The sequence below is a fragment of the Petaurus breviceps genome, unplaced genomic scaffold (genome assembly GCF_028583685.1).
Source record: "Petaurus breviceps papuanus isolate PSGF00001 unplaced genomic scaffold, PetGlider_PUasm1.0 182, whole genome shotgun sequence".
NCBI classification, from domain to species: Eukaryota; Metazoa; Chordata; class Mammalia; order Diprotodontia; family Petauridae; genus Petaurus; species Petaurus breviceps.
In genome coordinates this window covers 3,977,579-4,005,098 of record NW_027185786.1, presented here as the reverse complement: position 1 = coordinate 4,005,098, position 27,520 = coordinate 3,977,579, and the positions used below count along the sequence as shown (strand labels likewise).

The 27,520-nt window shown below is 42.2% G+C and overlaps 1 protein-coding gene across 1 annotated transcript in view; it reads right to left on the bottom strand.

Annotated features, from left to right (window-relative positions):
• Positions 1-27,520, bottom strand: part of HYDIN (HYDIN axonemal central pair apparatus protein) — a 421,862-nt gene that overhangs the window by 289,808 nt on the left and 104,534 nt on the right. Inside the window, exon 7 of the mRNA XM_069087496.1 lies at positions 17,248-17,431. Within this exon, the coding sequence (XP_068943597.1) occupies positions 17,248-17,431 (184 nt within the window). The remainder of the gene's footprint in view (positions 1-17,247; positions 17,432-27,520) is intronic.

The window sequence follows — 27,520 nt, the reverse complement described above, 5'->3', positions numbered from 1 at the left end:
AGGCTCTTTGAAGGAATTGAGGCCCAAAAGGCATGAGATACAGGATGACAGTGAGGATGGAAGGGTCAAGTGAGGGTGGGGGAGATGTGGGCATATTTGGAGTCATTTCCAACCCTTTCTGTTCCCTATAACACAGCTAGGTGGCAAAGTGGATACACACAGACCTAAATTCAAATCCAGACTCAGGCATTTCCTAGATGTGTGACCCTGGGCAAGTCATTTAATGGCTGTCTGCCTCAGTGTGCCCATCTGTAAAACAGAGATAATAACAGCACCTACCTCCCAGGGCGGTTGCAACACCGAGATAATATTTGTAAAAGCACCTAGCCAGCGCCTGGCCCGTAGTAGGCGCTTCACAAATCCTCATCTCCTTCCCTTACCCAGTGGTTTTTGAAGCCACATTGAACCTGCCTCTACAGTCTCTTTCTGTCTTGTCATCTCCTCTCCACCCACAGTGCCAGCACATTAGTCACTCATCTACTCTCACCTGGACAACTGTCTTCACCTCCAATTTCAGCTCTCCAATTAATCTTTCACACAGCTGCCAAAATAACTTTCCTAATGCACCAGTTTGACCAATTATTCTGTTCAAAAACTTTTAGCTGCTCCCTGCTACCTCTAGGCTGTAACAGACTCCTGAGTTTGGGCATTTAGGGCTCTCTACAATCCTCAACCTGACTTCCCCCCCTTATTCTGGATCACTCTTCCAAATTACTTTATTCTTTCCAGGCTTGTCTTTCTATTTCCTGCTGCCACACTTCTTCAGAGGCTTTCCCTGCCTTTTTTTCCTTCAGAATGCAGGGCAGGTGCTACCTTGCCCCCAAGCCCTCCTTCCTTACCAGCTCAAACTTATCTTTTCCTTCTCATATTTCCCTACAACACTCTACCCATATGTCTCCTTTGTTCCTATCACATTCTACATGGCATTGTGTTTACCTACAGGCCTCTTGTGTCTCCCTATTCCAGTGGAAGTTCCCAAGGGAAAAGACTGTCTTGATTTCTGGAGTTTGTAAACCCAGCACCTATCATGGAGTGCATCTTAAGCACTAGAGGCTGAACGATTGTTTTTTTGAATGAATTAGTGATTCCTCCAATACAAATTCATACGCATCACCTGGAAAAACCAGAATGACAATCCCTAAAAGCTTACCTTGAATAAACTTAAAAGCAAGAAGGAAAGCAGCTCCTTGATAGCCTATGGTTTTCCTATGATTCTTGTAAATGGGCCAGATGATCATAAGTAATGAATACACCCTAAATCTATAACACAGAAATACATTTCCACCAACCAAATAGAGAACCCAGGAAAGACAATGTGATAAATAATTAGGCTCCAGGTTCAGACAGTCCCCGATGCAGATTCTATTTCTAGTCTGGCTGGAAATGAACAAACTGCCAGTCAAGAGCAGAAAAGGGAACAGAGCAGTTTAAAATGCAGATATCAAAACAAGAGGACGGAAAACAGAGCCGGGAACCAGGTTTTATTTATGAACTTAATCAGCCCGAACAAGGACATTCTGCAGGCAACATTCCTGTCGATTATGAAGGGAGCCACTGGGATGCCAAGTCCTAGAACCAAAAGGGTTTCTATATGGCCACTGTACCTAGAATTTACTGTCTTCAACACTGACACAATTGGAGGGTCTTGTCAATTGAGGACACCATCAGATCCCTTTCTGATCACCTGGATTCCTCTCTCTTTTGGCTGACCTGCTTTGACCCCAAGGTCATCTCTTCAATTCATCTTTAAAGTATGTTGACTAGTATGAAAAATTGGAGGCATTAATGAATCATAGAATGTTAGAGATGGGACAGACCTCTGGGTCGCCTGACCATGAATCCCCTCTACATGTTTTTTTTTTTTTAAGCAATTGGGGTTAAGTAACTTGCTCAAGGTTACAGGGCCAGGTGTTTCTGGGTGGGTGCTACAGTGTCTAAGCCCGGGATTCTATCTCCAGGTCATCCTGACACTGGAGCCGGTGCTCTTACTCGCTGTGCTACCTGGCTGCCCCGCCCTCTACATGTTTTTAAGTAGGCAGGCTGAAAACTGATTTTTCCTTTCTTGATTATGAGGCTTGCAATGAATTTACTCTGATCCTGGGTTCACATTAATGCCAAGAGTATTTTTTTTTTGGTGTCACAAAGTCCCTGCCCAGTGGGGTACAACTAGACTGGGAGCCCAAAGCTCTAGGTTCTAATCCCAGATCTGCTGCTTAATTAGCTGAATGGCCTTGGGTAAATCAGTTTCTTTGGACCTCAGTTTGCTAATCTGTAAAAAGAAGGAGTTAAATGAAATATTCTCTAAGTCTTCTTCTGGCTCTGACTTCCTGTAATTTTTATCCTTTGAATGGCTCCTTCTTTAATTGTAACCTGGATGGTGGCAAATTCTCATTATAATTTAACACCTAATGAAACTCATATGAAATTTTATTCAGTGCCAATTGGACTTTAATGAATCTGTTACAGCAAATGTAAAGCAGAGTACTGAAATACTGTTTGTTTTCTTCTTGAGGAAGTAAACGTGTTGTTCCCCACCCACAGCCAGCAGCCCCACACAGGCACATTTGAGAATCCAGGAAACCTCAGAACTGGCCATCAGTGAGTACTGCTCATTTCTCAAAAACTGAAAGGCACGAAGTCCCTCAAGGTGATGGAAAGAAGAACAGCAACACTTGGATCCACGGAATCATGCAGAGGAGGAAGGAGGGTTTGAAAAACAGATGCAGCATCAGTATGTTTCCAGTCATGAACTCCAATGAGTGGGATGGGCTTCCATGCTCACTGACAAAAATGCTCTTTGCAAGGTCATCACCAAATCTAAGGGTCTTCTGGTTTTCTTCTCAGCTGCCTTGACTTCTTTACAATAGTTGACAAGAAAACCTCCCCTTCCCTAGCTCAAGGTTCTTCTACCTTTCTGACCTCTGCTTCTCCTTGACCAGCTCTTCTTCTTCCAACCTGACATCATGGGAAGGACATGCCTGGCTAAGAAACCCAAATGTGTTACCTACTGCCTGTGTAATCTTGGATAAGACATCTAAGCACTGCAGGCCTGGTTTTCTCACTGGTAAAGTGAAAACATAGGACTAGGTGATCTCCAAAGCCCATTTCAGCTTGAACTCTATGACCATATCCACAAACATGAGTTCAGCCAAGGTACTGAGCTAGGGGGTCTCCTCCTCCTCCCTTTCTCTCCCTGATAATGCCATCCACTCTTGGGGCTTCAATAACCACCTCCAAGATATAGCTGCTTCTCACATTGTTATCATTGCCCCCAAGCTCTCCTGCCTAGAATGTTTTAGATCTGCCTACTGCATAACTCTATCTACATGGCCTTTGCACGCCTCAAACTCAATATATCTAAAACTGAGCTGATCTTGCTCACTAACTCTGCCCCATCTGCTAACTTATCTATTTCTGCTAATGGCAACACTGCCTTCCCAGTCTCCCAGGCTTGTTACTGAGGGGTCATCATGGACTCCTTTTCCCAACTCTCTGATCAATTTCCTGTTAAAGTGCCTCCCATCCTTCCAGGCCCAATTCAGATGCCATCTTATCGAAGAAGGCTTCTCAAACTTTCCCCAGGTGAAAACAATTCATCCACCCCCCCCCCACCCCCAGTCTGCTCATTTTTTGGCTACCTGGCACTTAGCTCCTGCTCCCCTGAATCACAGTTTTGGGAGGACAGGGGTGGGTGGAGAGGTAGGGATCGTGTTGGTTTTTCTGCTCATTGAGCTCCATGTTGGATCAATCACTATATCCTCAATACCTAATACAAAGCTTCCACACATAGTAGGATCTTGTTGAATTGAACTGGATTTAAATGATTGAGTGTGACTGACTCTAGGGGTTGGGGCTAGGGGAGTGCTGAGCAATTACAATCCTGTTGTATTTGCAACAGAATCACTCCTATCACCATGGTCAGACATTTGCTGCTTTTTTTTCTGGAGGCAAAAAAACAAATTCCACAAAGGCACAAATCAGGGAAGCCCATTTAGTTACATGCGTACATGGTGGGGGAGTAAGGTATGAGCCACAGAACCTAGTCTGTCAGAAAATATGTGACCCAAGAACCACAGTCTATGAAGGATCACCACAGTGATGACCAAAAATGGAGTTGGGAGGGAGAAAGTCCACTGAACACTCTGGTCTTTTGCACTCTCCAGCAGACCTTATTTATGCTAAACAAACAATTTTTGTTGTCAGAGTGATTGAACACACACCATGAGTTCTTAGAATACTGCCTCTGGACTTGGTGGACATCCTACCCTTCCTTTAAGGCCTGGCTCTAACACCAGCTACTTCAGGATGGAAGTAATTATTCCTCCCCCTCTCCCTCCCCTTGCCTTTTATCTCCATCTCTACTTCCTTCCCTTCTCCTTTCTCTCTTCCTCTTGCTCTCTCTCCCTTTTCTCTCTTCTCTGTCTCTCCTTTCCCCTCTCCCCTTCTTTCCCCTCCCCTCCTCTCCTCTCCTCTCCTCTCCTTTCCTCTCCTCTCTGAAGTGCCCACCAGAAATCATACACCAATGCCCCTTAAACCTGCTAGAGGGGACCCCTACTAGGTTCCTTGGAAACCACCTAATAGGCCCCAATAGTAAAGAAATGTTTCACCTATGTTGCTAGAAACATGCCACAGATTCCCACAGATTCAGGTCTGTTTATGTTTGTATCCAAGGCTTTGCTAAGGGATCGTGGCTTCACTTGGCTTCACTAGGAACAATACTAAGGCTTTGCCTCAATAGGAACAATACTAATAGCACCGCACCCCCTTAGAAACATACTCTGTTTGTTAGCAACACTTAGGTCTATAAAAATGCATCTTACAGAAGACTTCCCTATTAGGGAGGCAGTTACCAGCTGGTTAATAAACACTTCAATTGGCATTGCTGTCATGTCCATTTCATTTGTCCACTACACTGGCCTCTCTTCTTCTTTCCTCTTCTCCTCTCTTCTCTTTTCTTTCTTCTGTCCTCTCCTTTACTCTCTCTCTCCCCCTTCTAGCTTTCCCCCCTTCCTTTTTCTCTCCTCCCCTTCTCCCTTTCCATCTCTCCTACTTTTTCCTCTCATTCCCCCTTCTTTTTACTTTCCTCCTCCTCTCCCCTTTTCTTTCTCTGTCCTTTCTTTACCTTTTCTCTGTCTCTATCTCTCTCTCCCTTCCCCCTCCTTTTTCTCTCCTCTCCTCCCTTTCCATCTCTCCTTCTTTTTCCTCTCATTCCCCCTTCTTTACTTTTCTCCCCCTCTCCCCTTCTCTTTCTCTGTCCTTTCTTCCCCTCCTCTCTGTCTCTGACTCCCTTCCCCTCTCCTTTTTCTCTCCTCCCCTTCTCCCATTCCATCTCTCCCTCTTTTTCCCTCTCATTCCCCCTTCTTTACTTTCCTCCCTCTCTCTACTTTCTCCCCTCCCCCTCTCTCTCCATATTTCCCCCCTTTCTCCTCTGAGCTCCCATAGTACTTTCTTGTACTACCCATGACACTTCTCACCTACTGCCTCATATTACAGTTGGCTGCATGTATTTCTCACCTGCTATAGTAAATTTGTCATCTTCTTAAGGGCACAGATCTTTTGTTTATTGTCTTTTATTCATTTCTATATTCCATATGGCACCTAGCATAACACTGAGCACAATGTAATATATTTTAAAATACCAAAATATCTATTGTCCTTTTCTGCATTCTTGGTCATCTAAAAAACACCCATATCGATTTGGCATGAAATATTCTTATATAATTCCATGAGAAAACCTGGCTTGTGGCTTATTTTCAGTTCAACAATTTCAACAATTGAACAAGCACAATGATAATATCTATAATAACTAGCATTTCCTTAGGGCATTAAGGATTACACAGTACTTTACAAATATTATCTCATCTGATCCCAATAAGACCTGGGCTGTGGGTACCCTTATCCTTCTCATCACAGAGTTGAAGAAACTGGGGCAGCCAGGGGTGGAGTGACCTGCCAGGGCCCGACAGCCAGGCAGGGTCTTGGGGCTTCCTGACTCCCTTCCTGAATGCCCACGGCTCCATCCACTGTGCTACCTAACATCATCTTTTACATCTCCTTTGTGAACTCAGGGTTTAGCACAGTGCCTGAAACACAGGAGGTGTTTAATAAATACCGCATTTATTAATAGGCTGTGTTAGTGATTCTGTGTGTGTATGTGTTGCAAGGGGAAAGGATGAAAGAAGATTCAAATGTGGCCCCCCAATGCTTTGTTGTTGAGTCACTTCTGATTTTCTCTGTGAACCCATTTAGGGTTTTCTTGGCAAAGATCCAGGAGCGGTTTGCCATTTCTTTCTCCAGCTCATTTTACAAATGAGGAAATGGAGGCAAATAGGGTTAAATGATTTGTCCAGGGTCACACAGCTAGTATGTGGTCTGAAGCCGGATTTGAACTCAGGAAGACAAGTCTCTCTGACTCCCTGCTGAGTGCTCTGTGAACTCTGGCTGCCCTATGAGCATGCTCCAGGTCATTTCTAATGACTCATTCAAATATCTTACCTAGAACGAAGACCAAGATATCTTCGCTTTATCAAAGTCAATCATGTTACTCTTTCTTAAAAAAATAAATAAATAAACCTGAGATCTGCTCCATTCATTTCCTCTGGAAACTTTCCCTTACTTGATGACAACTTAAATAGTGCCAAGTCTCATTCTGACCAGTGGACTCTCTTAAGGATGAATCCTTCTAGAGGTGATGGAGTCTCCTGAGGGGGGAGGGGCTCAGGCTACCTGGATGAGCTCCAGGCTTAGCCGCTCCCAATCTTGTACTGCAAATGCTGTGTGCCAGAATAAGGGGTCCCTGTGCTGAGCGTGGAGATAATCCAAAAGCAAACCCAACCCTCCTGCACTGCCCCTTGAGCCCTTTAAGAGCCTCCAAATTACTGGGAAAAGAAGAGTGTCAGTCTCTCCTCAGAGGATGAGTTCCTTGGAAGGGGTTCTCTGACTCCACCAGGAACCTTCAGGAAGAAATGTTGGGGGGGAGGGGGGAGGTAAAGAGAAAGTGTAAAAATCTCCCTTTCCCTGCAGAGAGAACTCAATGTGTCATGTCCAAGCAGGGCTTCATTTGCACATACTCAGACTAGTCCTGGAGCTCATTATGACTTTTTTCTCTCCCCACACCTGCTTTGTAGCATTGCCCATCGATGCTCTAACACTTCTGAAATCAACCCTGAGGCCATTTCTGTCCCTGTCAACATTTCTCACTCAGATGCTTTTATTTCGACCTGTGATTTCATTGGCGTAAAGAACTTGGGGGGACGGGGCAGGGGGAATTCCATCAATGCAGATCAGCAGCTATTCTGTAACTAATGACCTTGGACCAGTGCATAAGTGACTTGTCAGGAGTGCACAACCAGTGTATGTCAGGGAAAAACTGTTTTGAGATACAAGTATCCATATACCAACTCTGCGTCCTCTCTGTGCTAGGCACTGGGACTGTGGATATGCAAATGCCAAGAATGGAAAGATTCTTGTTTGGAATGGTTCACAGTCTAATGGGGGAGGGGAAGGAGGTAAGAGGTACAAATAAAAAATATATACTGCATAACTATACAGCTAATAAACTATATATATATATATATATATATATATATATATACAAAGCAGCTAAATATAAGATGCTAAGGTAGGACATTAGCAGTTGGTATATACACACACATACTTGGTAAAAATATATATGTAATCTACACCTATATACATGCATATATATAAAGTAAGTTTATATAAATATACAATACTAGCTAGCATTTATATAGCTCTTTGAGGTTTCTTTGCAAAATTACAAACATCTCATTTAATTCTTATAACCACCCTGGAAGGTAGATACTATTATTATCCCTCTTTTACAGAGAAGGAAATTGAGGTAGACAGAGGCTACATGACTTGTCCAGGGTTACACAGTGTCTAGAGGCCGGATTCCAACTCAGGTCTTCCAGAATCCAAATTCTGCTCTCTAGCTATGGCCCTATCAGTTACTGGAATTACAGTGTAATTTTGTGGGATAGGCTGAGAGGGCCCTCACTCCCTTGGGGGTGACTGAAAGGGAAGAATGGAGGATAATTCCAACATTGTCAGCCTGGATGACTGGGAGAATGGTATCATCCTAGATGATAATAGTTATCCTGTTTTGGACATGTTTAAGATGCCTTCAGAAAACCCATTTAAAGGTGTCCAAAAAACAGCTGGCAATGTAGGTGTGGGCATCTGGGGAGAGACTAGGGATGGATATCTAAATCAGTGGATCATCTGCAGAGCTTATAATGAACTCAGCAGAGTTGATGAGGTCACCAAGTGAGAGAGCATCCAATGAAAAGAGGAGAGGGCTGAGGAGAAAGCTTTGGGGGCACCCATGTTCAGAGAGCACGATATGGATGGAGACCCAGCCAAGAAGCCCGAGAATGAGATGACAGGTCAGAGAGATAGGGGGTGTCACCAAAACCTGAGGGGAGAGAGTATCCAGGAGGAGATCAGCGCTACCAAATGCTGCCAGGAGGTAAAGAAGGATGAAGATGGAAACAATCATGATATTTGGCGCCTTAGAAATAACTGGTAATGTTGGAGAGGATAGTTACAGTTGAACAATGAGGTTGGAAGACAGATTAGAAAGGGTTAAGAAGAAGAAAGGGGAAGATGTGGTGGCAGCTTCCTCAGAGAATTTAGCTAAGAAGCAGAAGAACTTTATTAGAGGAGAGCTGAGCAAGGGCAAGTCTTTTAGAGACAGAGGTGGGGAGTCCCTTCTTGTGCCTTTGCTATTGCCTTTGGTGTGACTTTCTTAACTGCACTGTAATTATAAGAAGATGAGTACTGTCATGGACAAGACGCTGTAAAAGGCCAGGAGAAACTCAGAAGCCACATCAGTGGATCCATTTTGTCACAGGATCTTAGCTCTGGAGGCACAAAGTTCCACAGAGGCCATTTAGTTCAGCCTTCTACTTTTATGGAGAAGGAAACTGAGGCCAAGGAAGTAACTTGACTTAGCCAAGATCCCACAGGTAGAAATTGGCAGAGGTGGTCTATGAACCCAAGTCCCCCAACTCCTACACCAGGGGTCTTCCCACTTGGCCATACTGCCATCCTCCATCACCAACAGTCAATGGAATCCTAACCAGACCAGCCTGGGATTTCTATTACAGTTAAATGGCATTCACATTTGTATTTTAAAATATACCTTTAAAAATGGCTTTACATGGATTTCACTCAGGTGAGATAGCTAATTAACAGAATTTTATGGAGCTTGCCAAACACATTGGCAGGACTCTATTTCCTCCTCCCTGGGGTGGCCCAATAAGTAATAGGCAATTGGTGAAAAATCTCATTGTGTTCTACCCAAATAAAAAAAATTCCTAACCAGTCAAACCAACTTTTTCCAGCTATTTCACACTTTCCTTGGTTATAAATCAGTTAAATCCCCAAAGAAAAAAATATTCTTTTCAAAAATTAAATTAAAAGCATGTGCAAAGAAGTCAGATTTTCCCCATACAAACAGGAAGCAGTGAACAGCCAATTCAAAGCTACAACCTCCACACAGTTAGGCTAAGCTAGTTAAGACTCCACAACATCTTTTCTTATTTGGCTAGTCTGTGAGAGAAGCATATCCACTCTGGGTCTACTTGAGGCAAAGAGCGTGGTCCTAGAGAGGAGACTAACTGGTAAAGAAAGAAATGAAAATTCTCAACTCAAAACAATCCATCATCATTAGCATCCACCGAAACAAGACAAAATAGCCACAAGGCCAACAAAACAGTAAGAGATTTTCCATTCTACTATAACTTCTCAAAGTAGGCAGCTACATCTACTTTAAAGCCTTTGTATACAGCGAGTATGGGCCAAGGAAATCATAAAGAAAGTCCCTTCTAGGCTTGACCAGTGATCAGTCAAAGTATGGGAATGAGTTCCCTCCAACTTCATTTTCAATCCAATGGGAATTGCTATAGGATTGTGCTAAATCACATATGATTTTGTGATTTGGTTGTCTGCCTTTGGGGAGAAGAGACTTGTCCAGGAGGGGCCTTTGTTCTTATAACCTCTTCCAGTTGGAATGGATGCTGGTTCATTTAGTGAGCTACAGGGAACCTTGCTGTGTCTCAAAGGCATCCCTGTGCCTCCCACCACCCACATTGGCTCCCTGGGACAATAGGGACTTCATGGGCACAACTGGAAAAGGTTTGGCTGAGCAGGAAGAGTATGAAGGGCTCAGTCCTAATAAAGGGAGGCTGAAAAATAGCTAAAGCATCATGACAAGACAGCTATGACTTATCAAGGACAGAAAGCTAACAACAAATCTTTGTCCTCCCTTCCCCTTTCTGGTTTCCATTTCTGAAGAGTCAGCTCCCACATGTTTGCAATGTGACTCAGGGCTAATAGGGCAGGAAGCTGGAAAATTTCTACAACAAAAAGCTTGATCTTGGTTGGTCCTTTGGTAGCCACCTGGGCTCTTCCCTGAGCTGGGGCTGCTGAGCTGGGCTGAGCTGACAGGTAATGTCTGTTTGGGAAAATAAATCAAACCATATTTGAGCTGTCCTCTAAAAGATGGTGTGCCTTCTCAAGGCTGGGATGACTGCATATGATGCTTCACTATCCCTTACATGGTCAATAAGATGGTTCTCTCCATTCTGAATGCTCAGTTAAATTAACCTTATGGTTCTTCAATTCCTCCTGGAGCCTTCTTTGTCGGCAGTGACACCTGCTCGCAAGAGGAGGAATGGCCTGATGCTGTTGCTGCTGATTTCCTTCAATGAGCTGGGACCTATTTCAGTAAGCATCATTACACTCATATTTACATTTTCATTCAGAGCACGATAAATGATTGATGGTTCAAAATTTGCTCTACCTTCTAAATCAAGCAACACACACTGAGTAACTATCTATCATGTGCCGTACTGTGCTGGGTGCCAGGGAAACAAAACCAGAAACAAAGGACCTCAAGGAGCTTATATTCTATTAGGGAGACAACATAAGAACAGACATACATAAGAGCAGACAAATATATATTAAAAATCAATATAAAGAATTTGGAAGAAAGAACACTGACAGCCGGGGGCATCAGGAAAAGCTCTGTGTAGAAGGGGATGGTGGTCCTTCAACTGACTTTGGTAATGAACGAGGAAGTCTAAGAGGCAGCAGGGAGGAGGGAATACCTTCTAGGCTCGCAAGACAGCCAGGACAAAGGGATAGAGAAGGGATATGGAGAGTCATGCATGAGGAATGGTGAGGCCAGTCTGCTGAACTGCAAAGTAAGGAAAGGGGAGGATAATGTACAATTCGGCTGGAGAGATAGGTCGGGGTCACATTGTGAAGGGCTCTAAAAGCCAAACATAGGCATTCACACTTGATTCTAGTAGTGATGGATGAACATTGGAGCTTATAAAATAGGAGAGTGAGAGGGTCATATCTGTGCTGTGAATTGGAGTGGCACAAAACTTGGAGCAGAGAAACCAATTAGAAGACTATTATAGTAGTCCTGGTGAGAGGTGATGCCATCCTCACTGAGGTAGATGACTGTGAACAGAGAAAGGGGAATGGATGGAAGAGACTTTGTGGAGGTAAAAATGATGAGATGTGGCAACTATCTGGGTGTGAGGGACAGTGAGGAGTTAAGAGGGAATCTGAGGTCACAGACCTGAGTGGGCAGAAACATGGTAGTGCCCTCAACAGAGAAAGGGAAGTTCAGAAGAAAGGGAGAGTTGGGGGGCAGTAGCAGAGGGGAAGAGATGGATTCTGTCTAGGACATAATGAATTTGAGATGTCAATAGGGCATTGAGTTAGAAACTGCTAATCAGTAGCTGCAGATGTTCAGGGGAGAGACCAGGACTCAGTATACAGACTGTATAAAGATAATAATTAAAATCCATCTTAAAAAGTCGACTAGAACTAACATCTCCAGAATTAGGAAGCCAGCCAATAATCTATGAAACGACTTCTCAAAGGAATCCTAGTCTTCATTAGAAACCAAAATCTTAGGAGCAGAAGAGTCACAGCTGAAAGGGATCATATGATTGATTTCATGTGCTAGGATTAAAACAGCTGACACTGAATCATCTAATGGGCCCCCGATGCCCATCTTTGCACTGAAATCCTTGAAAGGATTTGCTATTGAACTTAGAGGGCTTACCAAGTTCTTCAAAGAACATCTCTACCTTCTCATCCTTGGCAACATATGGGAAACACATACGTTCCAATTATTTTCATGGTGATTTACTATAACCATGGTGACCTAAGATGGCTCAGTATTCCAAGAAATTATATTTCCCATTGATTTTGGCTACTGGGAACACCAACTCTCTTAATTCCTTTTTTATTTCTCTAACTATGATCATATAACTAAACTTCCTCATTCTATAGTTAAGACAACTAAGATGTAGGGAAGGGAATCAGGTTCAAAATCACAAAAATTGAAAGTAGAAGAAATAGGATAAGAACCCAGGCCTTCTGCATAGCCTTAATTTTTGGTAATATGCTTTCTATCATGACCATCATGGTCATGTAAGACCCAAATTTGAGAAAGTACAGAATCAAGAAGAATAAATACTATCTACTCATGGTTTACCTAATTCATCAAAAAAAATATAACCTACATATAATGTACTTGTTTCAATTAAAATAGGTAATATAATATATATATATTTATATAAAGTGCTTTGCCAACCTTAAAGCACCATATAAACCCTTACTAGCTAGCTAATCCAACCATGTAATTCTTTTGGATTAGGGAAAATCCCTTGTGAAAGAAGGCAGAATACATTCAATCAAACATCTGTATCAGGTAATTTACATGGGAAATTCTCATGGACTTCAGTTCAAAGGTTGCTTCTACATGGAGACACTGTGCTTTTCCTTCCTTCCTTCCTTCCTTCCTTCCTTCCTTCCTTCCTCCCTCCCTTCCTTCCTTCCTTCCTTCCTTCCTTCCTTCCTTCCTTCCTTCCTTCCTTCCTTCCTTCCTTCTTTCCTTCCTTCTTTTCTTTCTTTCAAAGGGGGGAAAGGGTAGAGAGTCAATAAATGACAATTCATTTTCACAAAACTGAAATTGCTCTGCTGGTTTCAGCAAAATATCTTTATGAAGAGACTAGAAAGGTTTTATGCCTATGCCCTCTCTCAACAAAAATCGCCAACAGTCACTAATGAATGTTATTATGAAAAGAAAAACTGAACAGCATGTGAGAGAGACAGAAAATCATTATGGCTCTCATAAACACTGCTGATATTAGAAGTGATTTACAGACTTCTCAGGGAGTGGGATATTACCTTTTCCTGTTCCCAGCAATAATTTTCTTCCACCAAACATAAATGGAATTAAGCTCATTTGTTATAAAAAGCACTATTTTCACCTGTCTCTGTTAAAAAGAAATGTTTTGATTCCTATTGGTTGAAATGATGCCTTGTCATAAGAGAGCTTTCACTGTCCAATATAGTTTCTATTTTTTAGCCCCAACCTACAGGGTTGGTCATTGGAAGTGTTTAATTATGATATTTAAGGATCTACTTTATGCAGAGCTGGAAAGGGAAGCACTTCAAGCAAGGAGGCTTTATATGGGAATGTACCAAAGGAGATACAAGGTCATCTTACTTATGTCTCTTCCTATGCTGATTCCCGTGCAGATATGATTCCTCTTTTAGACTACCACGAACATCCATGTACTTAGGGTCATCCATACCCAACAAGGCAAAGAGCAGACTTGTGGGGATCCCTTAGTCTGCGTTCTGAAACTTTGGTCCATTCCTGCTTCACAGGATCTGCCATGGTCAGACCTGTACTTTAGGAATATCACTTTGGCAGCCATGTCAGTCATTCAAAAAGCATTTTCAATTCAATAAACATTTATTAAGAATCTACTATGTGCCAGGCACTGTGCCAATCACTGCAAGTACAGAAAAGAGGCACAAAACAGTCCCTGTTTTCAAGGAACTTACAATCTAGCAGGGGAGACAACATGCAAACAAATATATACAAAGCCAGTCACATTTGGGATCAATTGTTGCTTGTCCTTTGTATGTGAAGAGGGCCAATGACTTTAGGAGGGTGATGCCTTGACTTGCTCATGGCTTGCACTGAAGTGAGTGCAATGATGCACACAGGCATCATCCTCACTCTGTCGTCCCGGGTCAATGAAGCTCAGCACATGACAAAGTCAAGAGCTTGGCGATGGCCTGGGGTGCAGGGGATGGCCTTGGGGTCTTAGAAGCCTGACCAAGCTCTAAGCATTCCACAGCACCTGCTTTAGCTGCCTTCATGGCCATCAGGACAAACTGTCCTCATCTGCCCATTCTGAAAGGAAAGTCTTCATGTGCTCCAAGTAAACATTCCCCTAACTCACCAATGGGCTTGAGGCCTGCCAGTGACCTTCAACCTGCTTTAGCCTGTCTGCCAACGTGGTTTTTCCAGGGCATGTCTGCTGTTTGTGATACAGTTCCTTCAAGTCACAGGTGAGAGTTGGGTGAAGGTAAACACCAAAGGTGGATGAGCAGCCCTCCCACCAAGGGTGCTCATCCTCCCTGAACACCCCATACACCCATAGAGGATAAAGAGTTAATAATCAAGACAGGGAAAGTTCTGCAATTAAGAGATGTTAGGGAAGACTTCCTTTGGAAGGTGAGATATTATTTGGGGCTTAGAGAAAACCAGGGAGGTCAGAGGTTGGAATAGGGGAGGGAGAACATTCCAGGCATGAGGAACAGCCAGAGAAAATGCTGGGAGCCAAGATATGGAGTGTCTTGTTCATAGAACAGCCAGGAGGCCAGGGTCACTGGACCAAAGAGTATGCCTCAAGGTGGAGAAGACTTCATGTGCAAGACTACATAAGCCTAGAGGGAAGGCCTAGCAGTGAGGGTTGAGAGTAGCAATAGCCCTGTGCAGAGGGAAAGCTCCCCGGCAGGAGGGAGGATTAAACTAAGTCTTATAGGAAGAAGCAGGGAAATTAAACTATGAGGCAGAGGTGAAGAGGCCAAGAATTCTAGGCATGGAGGAGAGCCAGGGCAAAAGCATGGCGCTGGGAGATGGGGTGTCACATGTGAGGACCAGCATGAGAGGGCCAGTGGGGCTAGATTGCAGAATGCACAGAGGGGAGAAATGGGTGCAATAATCATAAGAGACCCAATTACAAGGCCTTTCCAAAGCCAAACAGGGGACTTTCTATATAATCCACAGGAATTTAGTGGGTGATAGTACAACCTGGCTTTAGACAAACCCTTTGGCTGCTGAGCAGAACAGAGAGAGACCTTATGCCCAGAGTCCAGCTAGACCATTACTACTGCATTAGCCCAGACTGAGGGGACACGGCCTCCACTAAGTGGACAGATCCATGAGCAGGGACAAGGGGATGTATGGAGGAGATATCCTGAAGGCAGAAATAGCAAGACCTAGAGACTGGCTATGTGGGGTGTGCTAGTGAGTCAATCATAGGCCTGTAAAGATAAAGTCTGCTGATGAAAATCAATTACACAAACTCACCTGCTTCCTTTGCATAATTTCAGTCGATATATATTTATTAAGCACCTACTATGTGCCAGTCACCATGCTATGTGCTGAGCATACCAAGAAAGGCAAAAGACAATTGTGCCCTCAGGAGCTCCCAGTCCAATGAGAGGAGACAAACAATTAATGTACAAATAGAAAGGATAAAATACAAAGAATCAACAGAGAGAAGACTCTAGCATGAGGAGGGATGGGGGGATTTTAGTTGGGACTTGAAGAAAGCCGGTAGGCAGACGCGAGGAGGGAGAGCATTCTGAGCTTGGGGACACATCCAGTGAAAACGTCCAGACTGGGAGAGGAAGAGTATTATTCAAGGAGCAGCCAGGAAGCCAGTATCACTAAGGAAGCATTTGGCATGCATGTAAATACTATTCACGAATATTGTGTAGAGTTGGCAAACTGCGCCATTGATCAATAATTACTAATATTGGCTTGATCATCTTCTGTCATTCATAACAACATACATTTCCCACCAAGAGATTGGTTTACTCTTCTCTCCACCGTGGACCACCTCAGAACATACTTGGTCTGGTGCAGCTGGTCTTTCCAATTTTGTTGTCATTGGCACTGTTTCTATTTGGCCATTGGGCACATATAGGTGAGTGGGATATTCAGAGTCCAAATATGGTGGTGCCACCATGGAAGCATCTTGACCCTCATATCAGGGGCCCAGTCCATAGTTATCACCTGTTCTTCGTAACTCCTGGGGCATCTACTATCCTTCCAGAGTTTCTCAAAGTGTGAATTGGGGACCTCTTACCATCCCCTAGGTCCTTTCATGGGGTCTTCAAGATCAGACCTTAATTATACTAAGATATTCTAATTTCTAATATGGTAAATACCAATAGATATAATCCACAGAAACAATAGCTCTTGCGGGGGGGGTCCTCAATAATTTTAAGAGTATACAGGGGTGCTGTGACCAAAAAGTTTGGGAACCACTGGTCTGTATCATTCATTTCACATTTAGCACATACTATGCCTGCATTGTTATTTATCTCTTCATGTATATGTTCTATATCTCCAACCATATCATAAAACCCTTGAGAACATCTAAACCCTCCACAGTTTTTCCCAGCACTCTGTACCTTCTAGATGGTTTAAGAAAATGTTTACTGATACTGTTAGAGGTGGGCAGCTAGGTGGTATAGTGGGTAGAATGCTAGGCTTGGAATCAAGAAGACTCATATTCGTGAGTTTTATTCTTGCCTCAGATACTTCCTAGCTGTGTGACTCTGGGCAAGTCACTTAAAACTGTTTGCCTCAGTTTCCTCATCTGTAAAATGAGGTGGAGAAGAGAATGGCAAACCACGTCAGTATCTTTGCCAAGAAAATCCCAAATGGGGTCACGAAGAGTTGGAAGTGACTGAAAAATGAATCAACAACAGTAAACTGTTGAGAGCGCAAAGAGTCAATCTATAAGCTTTCTAGTCTCACTAGACCCTTCACAGAGCTAACTCTCTTACTAATGCATACTGGAGGAAGGTAAGGTGCCCCGGCATATAGAGGGCTGGACATGGAGTCAGGCAGACCTGAGTTCAGGTCCCACTTCAGACACTTCCTAGCTATGTGACCAAAGACAGTCACAACCTCTGTTTGCTTCCATTTCCTCATCTACAAAATGGGGATACTCACAAACACCTCCCTTCCAGGGCTGATGTGGAGATCAAATGCAAGTGCTTCACCCAGTGTCGGGCACACAGCAGATGTGCCTGCTCTCGCTATCACTGGATACACATCATTGGTCACATTAGCAACATTCTGATGTGGTCAGTATTACTTACCACTGGCTCAATGACAAAGATATTGCCAAAGAAAAGCATGTCGTTGGCCTGCACAATCTGCCGCTGGTTCTGGAAGGCGTGGGAAATGACTGACAGGTGCTCTCGCAGAGACGGGTCCAGGATACACTCCTGCAGGAGAGCCTCGGTCTTCTTCTCCTGCTCCTTGTTCAGGTGATCACAGAGCCTGGAGCCCAAGAGGAGAGGGGAATGAGAAGGAGTCAGTGCTGGGCAGATCACAGCTCGGGGCCACTCCCTGCACTCAGTCAGTCAGGCAATACACATTTATGAAGCGCCTACTCTGTGGCAGATGTAATAAGTGCTGAAACAAAGAATGAACCAGTCCAATGGCTGTCCTCCAGGAGCTCACAGTCTCTTGGGGGAGGCAACATGCAAACAGCTCTCTACCTACAAGAGAGAGATATACATACATGTATACACACCCACACATATATACATGCACATATCACATCAATGTGTATCTATATGTATATATACACATGTGTGTATAAGTGTGTGTATGTATATATGTGCGTGTATGTGTATATGTATGTATGTATGTATATATAAAATAAAATGGAGACCATCTCAGAGGTAAAGCCAGCCCTGTTTATCCTTCTCTCCCTCTTGAAATTACTTCTTTTATATCTTGTATTCACTTATTCGTGTAGAGGTCGTCATCCTCTAGTAGAATATAAGTCTGTTGAGGGCAGGGTTGCTTTATTTCATCCATATTTCCTAGCATAGTGCCCACAGTAGGCACTCAATAAATCTGTTGTTTTTTAAATTCAATAAAATCTCCTCTTCAGCCTAGATACGGCCTTCCCAGGAGTCTTTGCCCTCCCTCACTAAGCCTCCCAAAATGTGAGAGTCACTTAGCTGAGAGCTCCTGCCCATGTAAGGGAAACACAAAGCAGGTGGGTTATTTATAATAAGCACGCTTTCTCCAGCACTGGCTCTTCAGTTTATGATTAAAACACTGAATTTTTAAGGAAGAAAGTTCTAGATCAGTATGAAGTGGGAAAGTCGCATTTTTATTAGGAGGATTTGACAATCTCAATGTAGTGGCAGTTGCTTAATGTCCTCCCATAGGGAAGGCATGGAAAGCTGGGAGCTGAAAGGAATCTTCAAGGCCATCGAGTTGATTAATTAAGCTTTGAAATAAATAATGTCTTTCTATATGCCTAAGTGCTTAAGAAATCTTCAGAGCTTTAAAACTTAAGGGCAAAAACCAAAGCAATGCTGTTGCTATGAAGTCAAAACAAAGCAATCATTTAAAAAAAAATGTTCCTAATCTCTTACATCGAGTCAACCAAGCTGATCTCCTAGTGCTTAGTTCAGTACTTGGCATATCCTAGCCTTGTTGACTGACAAAATAAGTAAAGTATGAAATTATGAAAGATACCTTTAGCTCTAATTTTCTATGACATTAAAAATTCACCTTTCAATAAATTAAGAGAGGTAAACTGAAGGGTTTTTTCTTAAGAAATGATGTCTCCAGTGTATGTAATCATCTGATTGTATTTAGTTAAAATATATATGATCATAAAAATCCCATCCTATAAACCCTTTTGACCAGCCTTCTTGACTCCTCAAATCTATGTGGCTAGGAAAACACAAACTTTCCGAAGCCTTTCCGTTTTTCTCTTAGCAGCACAGAAACTCAGAATTCCAGGTTGTAAAAAGATAACTAAGAAGCCATCTAAACCAAACCTCCCATTGAATTCCTTCAGCTCCATCTCTGGCAGGCCATCCAGACTCTGTTTGATTCCTTCCAGGTCCACTTATGGACAGCTCTAATCATGAGAAGGCTCCTCCCTTATACTAAGTTGTAACTTGTCTCCCTATAATTTGTACCTAGGAGTCATTGTGGCCTCTGGAAAAAACACAGAACATGCCCACTCCATCTTCCACGTGTTTTTTCAGGTACTTGAAGACAACTCTTGTTAGGAATGTGCATGCTTAGCTTAGCCATCCTGGGAAATAGTCTTGGTCCCAGACCAGTTGCCCCTTTGTGCTTTGGACTAGGCTGTCCATGCCCCAGTGGCCTCCTGACTCAAGTCCTGCAGGCACTTTCTCCCTTTGGTGAGCTTCGTCTAGAGCCTCCATTTTGGGGAAGGGTCTCAGATCAGTCATCCTTTAATCTCTAGACTTAGCCCCCATGCCCAATGCAGATACCTCCTTCCCCCAGCTACAACTCCCCTTTCTTGTGTTTCCTTGTCCCACTAGAACTCTCGGAGGGCAGGGGCTGTCTTTTTGCATGTATTTGTGTCTCGAGAGCTTAGCACAATGCCTGGAATATTAAGTACTTAATAAATACTTACTGACTGACTGAGGGACTCCCAGTATTATGATTTTCAGCTGACATTGTCATCTGCCTTAGAGGGCAAGGCATAACTCACTCTTTCCTCCAACTCAATTCTTTCCAGAACAAGACCACCACAACAAGGTTGATACTTAATGGAGGCAACTTACCCTTGTGGACAGGACTGGAATCTGATCAGTCCAAACTGACCTGTCTGTTAGGATCAGCATCATTCCCACTGACAAATTCTGCCAGAACAAATAGGCCCCAGTGAACCTCATAGCCCAACTAGATGACTTTTGGCTGTTGACAAGATAGGCAGTCATTGATTCTAAACTGACTTGTCCCTTATTTATCTCTCTCTCTCTCACCTGGGAATTGGGAAGTCCATGTGGCCTTGCTTTAAGAGAGAGAGAGTTAATCAAACCTATCTTTTTATGGGCATGCTTCTGTACCTTTTATATCTTTATTGTGAAGAACTGGGGTTACCAGTAGGACTCTGGTCAGTGCCTACAACATAAACAGTGCCTGCCAGCAAGCAACCACCTTCCCAGGGGCCATGTATAATACTGCCCTGGCTAGGGCGGGGCTTGTGGAGGGCTGTATGAAGGTTCTTCTTCCCCATCGGGGTCCCCCTCCTCAGTTCCTCTGGCTGTTTCCAATCATCCATGTGCCCCCTCACTGGCCGGCATTGCTTCTTGATTCTAGACTTCCTGCGTCTCTCCCCAGACTCCAGGAGGAGGGCGCTGCTCATCGCAGGCACTTTCTCTGTTCTCTGTGGCTGTATTACTCCATCATCTCCCAGCAGGTGCCGTGGCTTCTTAAAGGTCCGTTTCTCCTCCTTCCACTGCTCTTTGCATTGCTGCTATCACTGATCTCCCTTTAGTATGTTTCAGTCTCTGCAAATTGAAACCACCCTCTTTCCCAAGGGTCCACCTCTCTAATGTGGGCCACAGGGGAGAAACACACTCCGGACTCCATCTCAGTCAAGCTCACTAACAAGTCTAAGTGCCCCTCTAGGCCAGAAGGTGTCTTTTTTCTGAGGTCCCTTCTATTAGATGTTGTTTCCAAAAGTCCCCCACAACATGCTTCCTGGAAGATTCCTACAGACTAAAACAAGGTCCCCTTAAGTCTCATAAACCGATCTCTCCACTTTCATTGTCTCATGATAACTTATCACCCTTTGCATTCTCTCTCTCCCAGTGTTAAGATGATGTGACTCCTGTCTATGACAACTGGGTCCAGAACCTAGGCCAGAGCACTGGTCACCTGCAAAGCCTCTCATATGCACACAACAGTTTCTGACATGGTGTCTCCCTGGCTCCGGTGTTTGTTCCTTGAGGGCAGAGCATTGCCTTTCCTTATACCCTTGGAGCTGATTGGTCAGAGTGCCTGTCAGAGCAAATACCTAATAAATGCCTATTGACTGACTGACATTTAAAAAAAAGTAACAACTAGGAAACAGAATTTTTCAGCCTATTTAAATATCTTCCAGGGGTGGCTAGGTGGCACAGTGAATAGAGCATGGGCCCTGGAAGTCAGGAGGACCTGAGTTCAAATGCTATCTCAGACACTTAACACTTATTAGCCATGTGACCTTGGGCAAGTCATTTAACCCCAATTGCCCTGCCCTCCCCTCTCCAAAAAAATCAATCAATCAATATCTTCCAAATGAAGAATTTCAGTGGGGTTTGAAGCTATTTGTTAGAAATATAAAAATGTGACTCTTGCCTTGTAGATTGCCAGCTGATTAACATCAGGTAAGAGGGAAATTCATTGAATGAACTTCAATAGAAACTTTTGTTTAATTGGTAGGTGGGACTGAAAAATGAGCATCAAGATTTACCTAGTACTTAAATAAGATAATATAGGTAAAGCATTTACAAATCTTAAAGTTCTATAAAAATGTTAACTAGTAATGGTGATAGCGGGGGTGGCGGTGGCGGTGGTGATGGTAGTAGTAAAAAAAAATGAGCCCAGCTGCCCAACTCAAATTCCATTTGCATCTGCATACAATCAACAAACATTCATTAAGGACCTATTACATGCTAGGCAGCTTGCTAGGGATCCAAAAAGAGACAAAAGACAGCCCCTGCCCTCAAGAAGCTCCAAGTCTAATGCAGGAGACAACAAGCCAACATAAGTCCAAATAAGTTATACACAGAATGATTAGGAAATTACTAATAGAGAAAAGACACTAGAATTAAGAGGGGGTAGGAAGGCCTTACTATAGAAGACGGGGTTTTAGTTGGGGATTAAAGGAAGTCAGAGATGAGGAAGAGAGCACTCCAGGCATGGGGGACTGTCTAAGAAACTGCCAGAGCCAAAAGATGGAGTGTCTTTTGTTCATGGAACAGCCAGAAGGCCAGTGTCACTGGAATGTACATGGAATATATACCTTATTTCCTAAGGCATAAGAAGATTGGAAAGGTAGGAGAGGGTTAGTTATGAAGGACTTTGAATATCAAACAGAGGATTTGATCCTGTAGGTTATTGGAAGCACCAGAGTTTATTGAGAAGGACACTAAGTTAGTGTCTTGTGCTTTAGAAAAAGCAATTTAGTGGGCCAAATGGAGGGCAGATTAGAGAGAGACTTGAGGCAGGCAGATGCCCCAGCAGCTATTGCCATAGTACAGATGTGAGACAAAGAGGGCCTGTACTAATAGTGGAGGCACTGTCAGAAGGAAAAAGATGTATTGAAGAGGTGTTGCAAAGGTGAAATCGATAGGCTTGGCAACATACTGAATATGGGGGGGAAGGGTGAGAAATAGTGAGGAGTCCAGGATGTCTCCTAGGACATGAGCCTGAGAGATGAGAGGATGGTATTGCCCTCTACAGTAATAGGGAAGACGGGAGGAGGAATGATGATGAAATTGGTTTCGGACATGTTGAGTTTAAAATGTCTACTGGACATCCAGTGTGAGATGTCCCAAAGGCAGTTATAGATGTGATGCTCAGCAGAGAGTATGGGGCAGGATAGGTAGATTTGAGACTCATCGGCATAGACCTTCGGTCATCGGTCATTAAATCTTTGGGAGCTGATAAGATCAGTAAGTGAAGTAGTAGAGAGGAAAAGAGAAGAGAAGGGAAGGGAAGGGAAGGGAAGGGAAGGGAAGGGAAGGGAAGGGAAGGGAAGGGAAGGGAAGGGAAGGGAGTGGAGAGCAAGAGACTGGAGGGGAGGGGAGGGAGGGAAGGGAAAGGATTGTCTTTTGTCTTAGCATAGTTCCTGGCACATAGTAGATGCTTAGTAAAAATGCTTGTTGATTGAAGCTCTCAGGAACTGAGTTGCACCATGGTCAGTTCCTGAAGGCTCCCCATGATGATGCTTCCTGACCTCAGAGGAGTTTCCACTGCCTCCGTAGCAGATTTTCCCAATTGTCTCAGCCTCTTGGCTTTTCATGTTCTGCTTTTTTTTCAGAGCTCAGACAGTTTTTGTCTGTTTGCCTGTTCATTTATCCTCCTCCTTCCCCTAACTCATCCCTCCCTCTATACTCGAGAAGAGAACGCCCTGCCCTTCCAGGGGTCTGCCTAAACAATCTAATTCCAGCGGGCTGTGACACATCTTTTAGACATTGTTTAGCTATCTGATTTCAAGATTCTGTGCCTTACAAATGAACATCATCTTTGCCCTTCGGACAGCTTGTTTATCTGGCTTTGGCACCTAGCTCTTGCCCTTTTCGACACACGCCCCTGCCTGGAATCCTTTAAGCCTAATTATCATCTTGGAAGATGCCAGGCTGTTGCTCCCTGTGGGCGGGAGGTAGGACAAGATATGCTTTCCCTAACAGGCTCCTCTCATTGCCACAGGAGTTTCCGGTTTTCATGTCCATTCAGCCTGTACAGAGAGGTTCCTAGAAAGGCCTGCCTTAAAGCTAAGCCCCTCACCCTTCCCTAGTTAGGAATTTGCTAATCTGGTCTTCACTATTAGAAATGTGGCAAGCTACCATCAACTCCCTCCTCCCTCTGGCACTCCTGCAAGGCTTAATGGAATCCTTTCTAGATCTCTCCCAGATGCTTAACCTATACAACAACAATCAATGGTGGCAGTTTCCCATAATGCTTCATTATCCTCTTTTTCCCTGTTTGGAATGTTCTTGCCATAATTTACTTGCTCGAAAACCTCTGTCAATCATTCCCCCCGCCAGGTAACATTTTTATTTGCTTGGCATTTTAGTGACATAACTAATAGGAAAATATCCTTAGCAGTTCCATCATTGAAAGAGCTGTCAGAATAAGAAGGTATTATCAGCTCCAAGATGCACAGGATCTATTTTATTTAAGTAAACAGCCTGGTGGTACAGTGGACTTGCAGTCAGGAAGACCTGAATTTGAATCCTGCCTAGACACAACTAACTGTGTGACTCTGGACAAGTCACTTAACCCTTCAGTGCCTCCATTTCCTCATCCGTAAAATGGTATGGTAATGGCACCTACCTTACAAAGCTTTCCCTCTCTTGCCTTTAAAGTGTCAGGAGACCAGTGCCCCTCCTGGGCATCTGCTTGCAATTTACCACAGCAGTTTTCTATAGAGTTATTGGAAGAAAGAAAAGTACTTCTCTTTCCTTTGACTAACTTCTTAACTCTGCAATCTAGTTCTAGACCTCACCACTCAACTAAAACTGCTTTCTCCAGAGTTACCAATGATTTTTAAATTGACCAATCAAGTGTCTTTATTTTTCAATTTTTATGCTTTTTGACCTCTCTGAAAAATTTAACACTGTTGGCTACCATCTCTCTTGATGACCTCTTCATCTGCCATGGATTCAATCATTACCTCTATGCAGATAATTCCCAGTTTGGTATATCAAATCTTAATCTTTCTCCTGAATATTTTGAAGAAGATAAATGATGATAAAAGGCTTCTTTTCTAATGGGGAGAAGATATCATTCATTTCAAGAATCCCACTATCTTCCAGGATCAAAAAAGGAGGAAAGACAAATTCAGACCTGAATATTGTTTGATCTGTATAGTTAGTTTCGAAAATGAAAAGGGGGTGGGGAGAAGAGAAAAGGAATACATTAGAAAAGGAATGAGGAAATAGAGGGAAGAACTTCTATTTCTCATAATTAGGGTAGACCAGAAGGAGATACAAACATGAAGGTGAGAGTGGGTAAAGTGGGTATTTCATGGAATACCCCTCCTATTTGAACTGATGAAAGAGGTATTGAAGACACACAAAGAGTTTGGTGTGGAAATATTTTAAATTCAAAAGGGAAATGGATGGGGACAGAGAGAGGGAAGAAAGGGGTTTAAGAGGATGGGTAGAGGTGGGGAGGGAATGCCAGCAAGTACCTTCCAACTACAGAGGGTTAATCATAAAGGGAGGGATGTTAAAAGGAAAAAAGAAAGAATAAGAAGTAGTGATCTGGGTGAAGAGAGAAAGAGCAGAGGAATAGGAGCACATTATTGCAATATTAGACTACTCATGCTGATCTCATTTCATTTCTTTTCCACCTTTTTTCTTTATAAAGAGGGGAGAGAGAGGTCAAAGGGGGAAAGATTATGATAAAATATGATGGAAGGAAAAATCAATTCTTAATCATAATCATTAATGTGAATGGAATGAACTCACTCATAAAATGGAGGAAAGGAACAGAAAAAACCCACATTAAAAGTAGATTCCAATATTTTGTTTACAAAAAAAAACACACTTGAAACATAAATATTTACAGAGTTAAACTAGGAAGACCAAGTATATCAATTAATAAAAAAAAATTTAGACACTTGAAAATAACCTTTTATTTACAACAAAAGTATAAACTATAAAAGTATAAAGTATTTAAGCATATGAATCATTTGACACATTTGGTAAGACCATATACTTCTTTCACTATATGAAAAGTCCTTAAAAGATTAAGGAACATGGATAATAAAGATATAGAAAAGGTGATGACTTTCTGTTGTAAATAAAAAGAAATGCTCCTACATTTATTTCTTTTGAGTTATTTATTTGCTCATATTAGTATGTTCTCTTTGGAGTGTCAGAAAAATCCATCTAAAGTTCATAAAACTTTGAGCATAATATATTCATAGAGAAAAATAAAAATTTATCTTTGCATGCAGTTTCCACTATTTTACTAATTTTTTTTTACTTTCATGGTTTTTCAGATTTTCAGAATTTATAGTTTGGTGTTAAAATAATATAGCATCAGTAATGAAGCATTACTGATAAAATGTCTGAGAGACTTTGATGAACACATTTTAGAACTCATAAGAAATATCCCATACAACTCATCCACTGGTGAACTTTTAGTCTGTGAATTCAATGGCATAACTGCTACAATTATAATGTGTGGGAGAGAGAGAGAGTATTCTTCATCTGATTCCAACGAGTCCATCAATAAAGTTCCTTTTACAGCTGATAATCTAAAAGGTAATGAAAAATGTAGTTCTCAGACCCAAGTTCACAACAAAAGAAATGAAGAGCCAGTCCAAATGACCTTACTAGTACATAGTCTTTTATTTCCTACTTCCAACTTCCAGATCCTTTTCTCTTCCTTAAAATGCATTCCTTCACCTTCCTTGCTAAGAATTCCTCACAACATTCAAGATTGAGCTCAGGCACTATCTTCTACACAAATTCTTTCCTGATCCCTCCAATCACCTTGCATCTATTTTGAATTTACCTAAACATGTTACACATCTCCACTAATAGAATGTAAATTTGTTGAGGGTAAGAATGGCTTAACTTCTATTCCCAGGACTTAGCACAATGTCTAGCACATAAGATGCACTGATCAACTGATTGACTGAAAGCAATCTCAAATGGAACATTTACATCTCTATACACATTCATTAGCAAAAGAAAGACATGTCAATGAGAAAAAAACTAGTAAAGCAATAAATAAAAACACATAAACACACACACATACAAAATTCCAAAACATCAGAGACAAACAAAAACAAAACACAATGAATTGGTGAGTAAAACTAGGAGCTATTTTTTAAGAATAATAATAAAATAAAATTGTTAATTTTATATTTTTAAAAGAGAGGAAAACAAATTACCAAAATCCAACAAAATTCACAGCAGTTGTAAAGGAAATTGTTAGAAATCATTTTATGCAATTACAGATCAACAAAACTGGTAAGTCTAATGAAATGGATGAATATTTACAAAAACATTAAAAATCCAGATTAATAAAGTAAAAAGTCAGTGCACTAAAGGGACATAATGATGCATTTTCAGATATGCCCATCATGTTGATTTTTTTTTGGCTTGATATATTTATTACAAGGGGAGCTTTCAATTCAGGGGAGGTGGTTTAATGAGTAGTGATAAATACGCAACAAAAGCATCAAAAAATGTTTTAAATTCACAAAAGACAATAAAAAGTACAGAAAGTGATACTAATAGAGCAATTTGTTACTACTTTGCTAAATGTTTTATATGTGTGTGTATCACATACATATATATTTCTTTTTAAAAGCATATAACTGAAGTTTATAGTTTCTTATATAAGCTTCTTTCTTGTTCTTTGTATATTGAAATGCATGTATTTATTAAAACTTATTAGGTTCGAGAGAAAGGCAGATTTGAAAATCAAGGAACTTGTTAAGAAGATTGTATCTGAAAATGAGATATGGATTTCTGGAACATAGCTTAAACTACAGGAATGACAGGCTCCTGGATGTGGATGGAATTCTCTCAATAGAGGCTAAGAATATATTTTTCTTTTCAATGAGAGACCACTCTCATTGAAACTGCACAAAGTCAAAAGAGATTTAAACTGAAAAGGGGGGTAGAGAGGAGGGAAAGCTACCCCTGTAATATCTGCCAACCTAGATAACAGAGTTATTGTGAGCTTTTCATCCTTCCTGGACTCATGTCCCCTATAATGTCTTAGGCCATACAACTCTTCCTATCCTTGCTCTGATCCCTTTGAAATCCACTCTCCCAAAATCTAGGGTACATATAATACTATGCCTGTGTCAAAGAAAAAATACCTATGCATCAAAAAGTAGCAATG